Source organism: Lynx rufus, unplaced genomic scaffold (assembly GCF_022079265.1).
Source record: "Lynx rufus isolate CCGP_SWC_20201006 ecotype Redwood Valley unplaced genomic scaffold, mLynRuf1.p SCAF_4, whole genome shotgun sequence".
In the NCBI taxonomy this organism is placed as follows: Eukaryota; Metazoa; Chordata; class Mammalia; order Carnivora; family Felidae; genus Lynx; species Lynx rufus.
In genome coordinates this window covers 136493932-136506396 of record NW_025814856.1, presented here as the reverse complement: position 1 = coordinate 136506396, position 12465 = coordinate 136493932, and the positions used below count along the sequence as shown (strand labels likewise).

General features: G+C 37.4%; 1 protein-coding gene across 1 annotated transcript in view; it reads right to left on the bottom strand.

Annotated features, from left to right (window-relative positions):
* Window positions 1-12465, bottom strand: part of CFTR (CF transmembrane conductance regulator) — a 188051-nt gene that overhangs the window by 73243 nt on the left and 102343 nt on the right. Inside the window, exon 15 of the mRNA XM_047097293.1 lies at window positions 10684-10812. Within this exon, the coding sequence (XP_046953249.1) occupies window positions 10684-10812 (129 nt within the window). The remainder of the gene's footprint in view (window positions 1-10683; window positions 10813-12465) is intronic.

Here is a 12465-nt window from a genome sequence, read left to right as displayed (position 1 = left end):
TATTGATAAGAATGTGGTAACTGCAGGGGACTTTAATACTCCACTTACAACAATGGATAGATCATCTAGACACACGGGCAATAAAGAAACAAGGGCCCTGAATGCTACATTGGATCAGATGGACTTGACAGATATATTTAGAACTCTGCATCCCAAAGCAACAGAATATACTTTCTTCTCGAGTGCACATGGAACATACTCCATGATAGATCACATACTGGGTCACAAAACAGCCCTTCATAAGTATACAAGAATTGAAATCATACCATGCATACTTTCAGACCACAATGCTATGAAGCTTGAAATCAACCACAGGAAAAAGTCTGGAAAACCTCCAAAAGCATGGAGGTTAAAGAACACCCTACTAAAGAATGAGTGGGTCAACCAGGCAATTAGAGAAGAACTTAAAAAATATATGGAAACAAATGAAAATGAAAATACAACAATCCAAACACTTTGGGATGCAGCAAAGGCAGTCCTGAGAGGAAAATACATTGCAATCCAGGCCTATCTCAAGAAACAAGAAAAATCCCAAATACAAAATCTAACCGCACACCTAAAGGAAATGGAAGCAGAACAGCAAAGACAGCCTAAATCCAGCAGAAGAAGAGAAATAATAAAGATCAGAGCAGAAATAAACAATATAGAATCTAAAAAAACTGTAGAGCAGATCAACGAAACCAAGAGTTCTTTTTTTGAAAAAATAAACAAAACTGATAAACCTCTAGCCAGGCTTCTCAAAAAGAAAAGGGAGATGACCCAAATAGATAAAATCATGAATGAAAATGGAATGATGACAACCAATCCCTCAGAGATACAAGCAATTATCAGGGAATACTATGAAAAATTATATGCCAACAAATTGGACAACCTGGAAGAAATGGACAAATTCCTAAACACCCACACTCTTCCAAAACTCAATCAGGAGGAAATAGAAAGCTTGAACAGACCCATAACCAGCGAAGAAATTGAATCAGTCATCAAAAATCTCCCAACAAATATGAGTCCAGGACCAGATGGCTTCCCAGGGGAGTTCTACCAGACGTTTAAAGCAGAGATAATACCTATCCTTCTCAAGCTATTCCAAAAAAGAGAAAGGGAAGGAAAACTTCCAGACTCATTTTATGAAGCCAGTATGACTTTGATTCCTAAACCAGACAGAGACCCAGTAAAAAAAGAGAACTACAGGCCATATCTCTAATGAATATGGATGCAAAAATTCTCAATAAGATACTAGCAAATCGAATTCAACAGCATATAAAAAGAATTATTCACCATGATCAAGTGGGATTCATTCCTGGGCTGCAGGGCTGGTTCAACATTCGCAAATCAATCGATGTGATACATCACATTAATAAAAGAAAAGATAAGAACCATATGATCCTGTCAATCGATGCAGAAAAGGCCTTTGACAAAATTCAGCATCCTTTCTTAATAAAAACCCTCGAGAAAGTCGGGATAGAAGGAACATACTTAAACATCATAAAAGCCATTTATGAAAAGCCCACAGCTAACATCATCCTCAATGGGGAAAAACTGAGAGCTTTTTCCCTGAGATCAGGAACACGATAGGGATGTCCTCTCTCACCGCTGTTGTTTAACAGTGTTGGAAGTGCTAGCATCAGCAATCAGACAACAAAAGGAAATCAAAGGCATCAACATTGGCAAAGATGAAGTTAAGCTTTCACTTTTTGCAGATGACATGAAATTATACCTGGAAAATCCGATTGACTCCACCAGAAGTCTGCTAGAACTGATACATGAATTTAGCAAAGTTGCAGGATACAAAATCAATGTACATAAATCAGTTGCATTCTTATACACTAATAAGGAAGCAACAGAAAGACAAATAAAGAAACTGTTCCCATTCACGATTGCACCAAGAAGCATAAAATACCTAGGGATAAATCTAACCAAAGATGTGGAAGATCTGTATGCTGAAAACTATAGAAAGCTGATGAAGGAAATTGAAGAAGATTTAAAGAAATGGAAAACCATTCCGTGCTCATGGATTGGAAGAATAAATATTGTCAAAAAGTCAATACTAGCCAAAGCTATCTACACATTCAATGCAATCGCAATCAAAATTGCACCAGCATTCTTCTCGAAGCTAGAACAAGCAATCGTAAAATTCATATGGAACCACAAAAGGCCCCGAATAGCCAAAGTAATTTTGAAGAAGAAGACCAAAGCAGGAGGCATCACAATCCCAGACTTTAGCCTCTACTACAAAGCTATAATCATCAAGACAGCACGGTATTGGCACAAAAATAGACACATAGAGCAATGGAAGAGAATAGAAACCTCAGAACTAGACCCACAAACGTATGGCCAACTCATCTTTGACAAAGCAGGAAAGAATATCCAATGGAAAAAAGACAGTCTCTTTAACAAATGGTGCTGGGAGAACTGGACAGCAACATGCAGAAGACTGAAACTAGACCAGTTTCTCACACCATTCACAAAAATAAACTCAAAATGGATAAAGGACCTGAATGTGAGACAGGAAACTATCAAAACCCTAGAGGAGAAAGCAGGAAAAGACCTCTCTGACCTCAGTCATAGCAATTTCTTACTTGACACATCCCCAAAGGCAAGGGAATTAAAAGCAAAAATGAACTACGGGGACCTTATGAAGATAAAAAGCTTCTGGACAGCAAAGGAAACAACCAACAAAACTAAAAGGCAACCAACGGAATGGGAAAAGATATTTGCAAATGACATATCGGACAAAGGGCTAGTATCCAAAATCTATAAAGAACTCACCAAACTCCACACCCGAAAAACAAATAACCCAGTGAAGAAATGGGCAGAAAACATGAAGAGTCACTTCTCTAAAGAAGACATCCAGATGGCCAACAGGCACATGAAAAGATGCTCAATGTCGCTCCTCATCAGGGAAATACAAATCAAAACCACACTCAGATATCACCTCACGCCAGTCAGAGGGTGCCAAAATGAACAAATCAGGAGACTATAGATACTGGCGAGGATGGGGAGAAATGGGAACCCTCTTGCACTGTTGGTGGGAATGCAAACTGGTGCAGCCACTCTGGAAAACAGTGTGGAGGTTCCTCAAAAAATTAAAAATAGACCTACCCTATGACCCAGCAATAGCACTGCTAGGGATACAGGAGTGCTGATGCATAGGGGCACGTGTACCCCAATGTTTATAGCAGCACTTTCAATAATAGCCAAATTATGGAAAGAGCCTTAATGTGCATCAACTGATGAATGGATAGAGAAATTGTGGTTTATATACACAATGGAGTACTACGTGGCAATGAGAAATAATGAAATATGGTCTTTTGTAGCAACATGGATGGAACTAGAGAGTGTTATGCTAAGTGAAATAAGCCATACAGAGAAAGACAGATACCATATGTGTTCACTCTTATGTGGATCCTGAGAAACTTAACAGGAACCCATGGGGGAGGGGAAGAGGAAAAAAAAGAGGTTAGAGTGGAAGAGAGCCAAAGCATAAGAGACTATTAAAAACTGAGAACAAACTGAGGGCTGATGGGGGGTGGGAGGGAGGGGAGGGTGGGTGAGGGATATTGAGGAGGGCACCTGTTGGGATGAGCACTGGGTGTTGTATGGCAACCAATTTGACAATAAGCTTCATATATTGAAAAAAAAATAAAGGAGTGTCAATGTTGCTGGCAATGCCAACATTCTCAAGAATAAATCCCAGAAACAAATATTTTATCATATTTACTAATGAACAATAACCAAAGCAATTTCCTAAAGAACTGGTCTCATCAGTGTAGTATTAAATCGTTTCCTGGCTTTTGTAAATAGAAACCACTAGTGGACAGAGACACAGAACTACCAACCCAAACTACTTTTGTTGACTGGAATAAAACCACGTCCAAGGATTTGATGTAATGACATTAGTACAGATATTTGGGGGCATATAGAAACAATTAATTAAGCAATTCTATTATTTAATTTCTAACATATTTCAAAGTTATAAAGTTCATGCAGTTTATGATAGAGTGAGAGTCCTGGATCCTTAAAAGGTAAAAGCAAAAGGTCTTTTTTTTTTTTTTTTTTTTTTTTAAATTTTTTTTTTCAACGTTTATTTATTTTTGGGACAGAGAGAGACAGAGCATGAACGGGGGAGGGGCAGACAGAGAGGGAGACACAGAATCGGAAACAGGCTCCAGGCTCTGAGCCATCAGCCCAGAGCCTGACGCGGGGCTCGAAGTCACGAACCGCGAGATCGTGACCTGGCTGAAGTCGGACGCTTAACCGACTGCGCCACCCAGGCGCCCCTTTTTTTTTTTTTTTTTTTTTTTTTTTTTTTAATTTTTCAGGGTATTAGGATGCCTGGGTGGCTCAGTTGGTTAAGTGTCTGACTTCAGCTCAGGTCACAATCTCTCAGTTCATGGGTTCAAGCCCCACATCGGACTCTGTGCTGACAGTTCAAAGCCTGGAGCCTGCTTCAAATTCTGTGTCTCCCTCCCTTTCTCTTCTCCCCCACTTGCTCTCTCTCTCTCTCTCACTCTCTCTTTCTCTCACTCTCTCTTTCAAAAAGATGAATATAAAATGTTAACAAAAAATAAAAAAAAATAATTTTCAGGGTTTTACACTTCATTCCATATCACATAGAAAACAGTACAGTCTAAATAAGCCCTGTCCAAAGGAATTTTCTATAATAATAAAAATGTTCTATATCTGCATTGTTCAATATTGTTTCCACTTATCATATAGGACAGTTGATCACTGCAAATGTAGCTAGTATGTATGACTGAGGAATTTAATTTAAAATTTTTTTTTATTTTACTTAATTTCATTTCATTTACATGGTCATACATTGCTGGTGGCTACTGTATTGGACAATGCATGCATAGATTATAATAACTATTAGTTACATAAGGGTGTACACAGAGTGTTTATTATATATCCATATTGGGTATCTAAAATCTGATGATGGAATTCTCTAAGGACAGCACCGTGAATGACCAAGGCGATAATTCATGAACTGTGCAAATGATCCCAAGATGGAAAAGAAGTAGCCAGTATTTAGTAAATAGGTCAGAATCTAAATTATGTAGATAATTTGTCTACATGATTAAAAAACACCATGGAGTATAGGGGTAGAACATTATAACATATACATATAGAAAAAGAGGCCAAATGCCTATATTTGAAATACTTATTTGCTAAATGAATTAGTAAACATCTAAGGAGACATGATAGATAAAGGTTGATTGTGTCTGTAGCAAAACTCTAACAGTATGGTTTCAAAAAGAAGATGCAATGTTAAGCAAGAGCAAGAACCTGTGTGGAACCCCACCATAACATAACATGGCCAGATACAAGTCTGATTTTTTACAACTAAAGAAAATAAGTGCAAAAGGGAAGAAAATTGCCAAGGGTGATGTAATAAGGCCAGGTATATAAAAGGCTAAAAAATTGTGAATACGACCAAACAAAGTATAATTCCAACATTCTACATGAAGAACTCCAGACTATTTCACTGCAGAATATCTGCAGAGGCCTTTAAATATGATTTAAGGTTCTCAACACTCTGGATGTTCCTACTGCATTTAAAATAAAACCTAAGCTCTTTACTATAGTCAATAGTCCCACAAATCTCATTCTTGTCTACTTTTCTAATATCATCACTTGCTACTCCCTTTCCTCTCCCACTCCCTCTCACCTCCCAGTTATGGGCCTCCTCTTAATTTCCATCATTGACCAAACTCTTCCAAGACCTTTGCATTTTTTTAATATGAAATTTATTGTCAAATCGGTTTCCATACAACACCCAGTGTTCATCCCAACAGGTGCCCTCCTCAATGCCCATCACCCACTTTCCCCTCCTTCCTACCTCCCATCAACGCTCAGTTTATTCTCAGTTTTTAAGAGCCAAGACCTTTGCATTTGCTCCAGTCTCTACATGTCTGACTCCTTATCTTTTAGGTGTCAAATAAATGTCATTTTCTCAGACAGCCCCCCTCCCTCATCACTGTTTATTTCCTTTCTGGTGCTTATCACATTCTGTGATTATTTCCATCCAAACACATTTATTGTCTATCTCCTCCCTCAGAATGTGTTTCATAAGAGCAGGAAAGAGCCATTTATTCTCTACCATTGTGTATCACCCATGCCCAGTACAATACCTGGTAAACAGTAGGCACTCAATAAATCTGTATTTAATAAATAAAGGAATGGATGAATAAGAGGACACTTAAATAAAAACACAAATGTCAACAGAGAGAAAATTATAGACAACACATTTGAAAAAGCAGATGACGTGTCATGTTATGTAAAGTTAAAACCAAATCAACTCATTCTACAAGTTTTTACATACACATAACTCAGAGCTACCTCCTAAGTCATGAAATGAGATCTGTGTGTAAGTGAATGCCTATTAAACTACTACTGGTATTTTGAGTTTTTACCAATGGAGCACAACATTATAAGTATTGTGTTAACATTATAAACATAAGTGCATTCGTGTATTCCACCTGTATGTTCCATTTTGTTCTTCACTACACACATATACACAGAATTATGCCTGACATATTACAAGAACTCCAAATATATGTGTTGAATAAGTAAATGGCTGAATGAATGGCAGGCAGTAATAGCAAAGTGACACCTTGTCATGACTTAATACATAGATTTCAATGCTTCGCAGATCAAATCATGCCCTAAAACACAGACCCATGCTAAGTAAAGCTGCTTTGAAAGGATGATTTTTAATCATTTATAGCAGAAGTATTATGGAAGTATAATACATGTCCACTTCACTAGGAATGTAAATCCAGTCAGGGCTTCTTTCTTAACAAAGAGAAGATAAATCATAAAGAAATAGGATACAGCAGTACTCTGACACATTTATTAAAAATTACAGAATGAGGGGCACCAGGGTGACTCAATTAGTTAAGTGTCTGACTCTTGATTTCAACTCAGGTCTCAATGTCAGGATTTGTGAGTTCGAGCCCCGTATCTGGCTATGAACTGTCAGCTTGGGATTCTGTGCTTGGGATTCTCTCTCTCCCTCTCTCTCTCTGCCCCTCCCCCTGCTTGCACTCTCTGTCTCTAAAGTAAAATAAATATTTTTTACAAAATTACAGAATGAAAACACTAAACATAGGATCTTGAAATACTCCAGTCAACAATCCCCTCTGGTTGTTGTAAGAAGCAGGAAACTATCTCCTACTCTATTATTTGCATTTCTTCTCTAACTACTCAGTAAATGCACTGCTAAGCAGAAGCACTAGAAAGACCAACATAATAGAAATTTTATAGCCAATATCCTTGAACTTATCTAAGAACTTAGAGAAAATAGTGCTCTGTAGTAGAAAAAATGGTATAAAAATAAAAAGGTAGACTGACTCCCTTATCAAAATAACATATTAATGATATATAGTAACGAACTGAATAAATCAACAAGTCTTTTTCAGTTTAGCACTCTGAATAAAAATGGGAAGCATATTGAACCAACCCGATAAAATCATAAAATCTAAATTGAAGTATCGTGCCTCTGAAAACTAAAAATGGATAAATCACTGTCATTAAGGAAGAAATATCTTAACCTTCTTCAGGTTTTCTGATCATGATGAACTAAAAGAACTAAACTATCTTCCTGGATTAGCATCTGTACCATGATGAATACTAATGAGATACGTCAATATTAACGAGAAAAGGGCACACTGGTGTTAAGAAGCTTAGTCTAGAAGAAAAAGTGTAAATTTTGATTCAAAGAAGTTGACAGAATTCTGAACATTAGTGAATGACTTATGTAGCTATATAACTGTGCACATAATTAAAACAATTGCTATTTGTCTACTATCACCAAGGTTTTATTATTCAAAATTTTGAGAGCCAGTTCATTGACAATGGTCCCAGGACACTGGCCAAAAAGTCTCATCACATTATATTATTTCTTGCCTAGAAAATGGCATTATCAATTGTTTTTCCCATTTAAAAGATATTTTTTTGCAATAACTGTGGGAGCTCCACTAATAATTTATATCATCTTGTAATTTAGTTTCTAGCTTGAAGACAAAAGACCACTATCTTCGTGATTAAGTGAGCTAGTAATAATATACACATGTGCAGCAGCTCAGAGCTCAACCACTAATTAGTTAATTAACTATACACCATTTTGAAAGGTACATAAGTTCAATTCCATGGAGCTGCACAGGACAAAGGTCCTATACATTAAAATAAATCATCACCACATTCAGATAGGCCCATTTTTTTCTTATGTAACATGTAACTCTATAAACTGAGGACAATTAAGAATGTGACCTTTAGATGCAGAGGTTTAAATCATCAACAGTCATGAAAGGCTGGTTTGAGATTAAATGTGGCACGGGAATAGGTTTCATTCACATTAAGGTTGGTCATTTGCATGACTGGCAGAGATTAATGAGGTAAATATAAAATACATTTCAAAGCAAATTTTATTACTCTTGTAATAAATAATACACTTATATGAGAGTGTCAAATTACCCAACTCCATATTTTTGGAGTATAAAGTATATCATATAGTATATTATATATATATTTGGAGTATTTTAAAGTATAAAAGGGATTATTGAACTTTCATTATATCTTAGTTATAGACTTGTTTACCTCAGACTATCTTGAGCTTAATAATAATGGTACGACATTAAGGATATTAATGAGAAGAGCAACTAGCATTGGTCACTATATGCCAAGCCCTACATTAAATGCTTTATAATCATGATGTCTCTTAACTCAAGAAAGGACCTGGGAAGCTGGTACTATATAACTCTATAAACTGAGGACAATTAAGAATGTGACCTTTAGATGCAGAGGTTTAAATCGTCAACAGTCATGAAAGGCTGGTTTGAGATTAAATGTGGCATGCCACATTTTGCAGTCGCCATTTTGTAGATGAGGAAATTGAGGCTCAGTGTTGCTAACTACCTTGCTCCGATTCATAGTGTTAACGCAAGGTCACAGCCAAGTCAGTGTGACGCCATAGTTGGTATTGTACTATATTGCAACTCACATCAAGCTTCCATTTGGTTTATTAATTTAAATGATGGGGCAAAAAAAGAGATACCACCACAACTTAAAGATCAAATGGAAACTGATGGTTTACAGATGAAATAGCATGCACAACTTTTTGTTATATACCTTAAGATATTTAACACTATCTTACCTGGTCAGGGAGAAGTGATGATATTTTATGTAGACCCCTTCACTGAGGTTAGAAATATCCCAACAATAGGAAAAAACATGTAGCTGTAAGATTGGGTTTCAACTACATGTACATTTATACTGCCTCAGGAGAGGCGGCTCTTCACCTGAGTCACTCCTTCCCTGAAGACAGTATGGGCCTGTATGTTAGATTTAGTTTGTATATTAGGGCACAGTCTGTGGTGTTCCCTGAAATAAATATCTAGAGTAAGCAGTCATTCACAGGCTGAATCCAATCCACATGCGTGTTTTGTTGGGCCCATGTAGTGTTTCATTAGTTTGTTTTTATTTAATCAACTACCCACAGTTAAAAATAGGAAAATTTTACAGAAAAAAACCCTGGATTTCCATCTTATCTCAGTAAACAATGACTTAGCAAAACTGATCTTAAATTCCTTCTTGATAAGTCCTTTGCTGGTGCCGGGTTTCAGTTGCCCCAGTAGACAACTGGAGGGTACATGCTTTCCATTCAGCCTCAAAGCCACTTCGCCCACAGACATTCTCTGCCAGGCCCCTTTTGGCATTTAGGTGGTTGTTCCTCATTTAGAGAGAAGCCTCATCCACCATCCAGCTTTGAGAACTTCTTATGTCCTCATGGGATTGTACTTGCAGCCTACTGTGCTGTTTGCACTTTCCTCCCTTGTTTTTTTAATGTGGTGCTGTGAAGGACAGCAGGGGTGGGCAAAGAGACCAAGATAGTGGTGCTGAATACAGACAAATTCTGTAAGCAAGAGGGTGATCTGGATCTCTGAAAGGATTGTTTCATATGGTTACTAAGCCACGAATACATATTTCATTCTGTGAAGACAAAGTCATTTAAAGGCGGTGATTCATCACTTGCATATTCAAAAATGCAATATCTAGAGTCAAATGAATTTAAAACTGAGTACAGAATAATTTTCACTGTTTAATTTCAATCCATATAATGTATATAAATCCATTCTTCTTTTTGTAGGTTTTGAACCACTCTACTAAAAGCTCTTCATATATAAAGAGCATATATACAATATATGGAAAGAGAGATAATCCTAGCATATATAAAGAGCATATATAAAATATGCTATGTATGAAAGAGTAAAATGGCAATAGAAGAATTATATGAATCTATACATATAATTATGTAATTTAAAATTACAAATATATTGGGGTGCCTGGGTGGCTCAGTCGGTTAAGCATCCAACTTCAGCTCAGGTCACGATCGTGGTCCATGAGTTCGAGCCCCATGTCAGGCTCTGTGCTGACAACTCAGAGCCTGGAGCCTGCTTTGTATTCTCTCTCTCTCTCTCTCTCTCTCTCTCTCTCTCTCTCTGCCCTTCCCTTCCTCACACTCTCTCTCAAGACTAAATAAGCAAACAAAATTTAAAATTACAAATATACATATATATTTATGTGTGTATGTGTATGTGTGTGCATATCTATGTATATACCCTTCCAAACTATTCTTAATGTAACTTTAAATCACAGTAATATTTTACAACAGAAAATTCTTACCTCAGCCAGAAAAACAACTAAGCACCAAATTAGCACAAAAATTAAGCTCTTATGGACAGTAACATATCGAAGGTATGTGTTCCATGTTGTCACTGGTGGTATGCTCTCAACATCGTCAAAAAAGCACTCCTAAAAAAAAGAATCATGGTTACTACAAGGAGACAACACCGTTTCACACGACCATCGTGGTTTTATTTTGAATCTTGGAAATAAAGGAATACTAGTATTCCTAGGTAAACAAATTTCAACAAATATAAACCACTATGAATGACATGTGTGATGTCACTCTATAACCAGTATAATGTCCACTGAAGCAACACAGCTTTTTGAAAAATGAGAAATGCTGTAAGTTTTCAAAATTCTGGAAGTATATCACTGATTATACAACTGTACCAGCTTCAGACAATTTCACCATTTTAATGTTTAACAGTGTCACACCTTTTATCAAATACATTGCACCATCAAACTGAATTTTCCTAGAACTCTTCTTGATTTAACTTATTTCTTCAGGGCTCCACGGACAAACAGTTTGGAATTTTGTTGGCTATAGAAGTTTGCTAATAGACATGAAGGCCAGCTGATGTTTGAAGGTTCCTCTCTCTTTCCAGATATGACTTTTTTTTTAATGTTTATTTATTCTTGAGAGAGAGAGAGAGAGCAGGAGTGTGAGTGGGGGAGGGGCAGAGAGAGGGAGACACAGAATCCAAAGCAGGCTCTAGGCTCTGAGGTGTCAGCACAGAGCCCGATGTGGGGCTCAAACTCATAAACCATGAGATCATGACCTGAGCCAAAGTCAGATGCTTAACTGACTAAGCCACCCAAGCGCCCCATGACTTGTTATATAATTCTAATCTTCAGTATATTTCCCTGAAAATCTTTTTTTTAATATTTTTTCAATGTTTATTTATTTTTGAGAGAGTGAGAGAATGCGTGAGCACCTGCAAACACATATGAGCAGGAGAGGGCAGAGAGAGAGGGATTTAGAAAATCCCAAGCGGGCTCTGTGCTGACAGCAGAGAGACCGATGTAAGGCTCAAACCCACAAACTGTGAGATAATGACCTGAGCCAAAGTCAGATGCTTAGCCGACTGAGCCGCTCAGGTGCCCCTCCCTGAAAGTTTTTATTTGTCCTTTGGTAAATGCATTTCGAAAATTTGAGAAAGAGCAGTTCCAGATAGTCCCAAAGGAAAAGATACTTTTGTTTCTTTTGAAGTCAACAAAATTCATAAGAGAATCCCCAGGAACTCTAAAAGGGGTTCCTATGAAATCGGAACATAGCAAACTAATTAGATGTAAAGACTTTTCAGGGGTATAGCTCAGTGGTAGAGCATTTGACTAAGATGTAAAGATTTTTGGAAGCAAATAAACCTGGATTTAAATCTAAGCTCCACTATTGACTTCCTGGGAGCTGTCTGAGTTTAGGCAGCGGGACTTCTCTAAACTTTAGGGGTTTTTTAATCTGTAAATGAAGATATGTACTTTCTAGGGTAGTGGGGTGACTGACATTAGGAGTGATCAGTAAGTAGTAACTATTATCAAGGCATCTGGGAGGTTCAGTCAGTTAAGCATCTGGACTCTTGATTTCAGCTCAGGTCCTGATCTCAGGGTCCTGAGAATGAACCCTGCTTCAGGCTCTACACTGACAATGCAGAACCTGCTTGGGGTTCTCTCTCTCTTCCTCTCCCTCTGCCCCTCCCCTGCTCATGCACATGCACATACGTGCTCTCTCTCTCTCTCTCTCTCGCTCTCTCTCAAAATAAATAAATAAACTTTTTTTTAAAA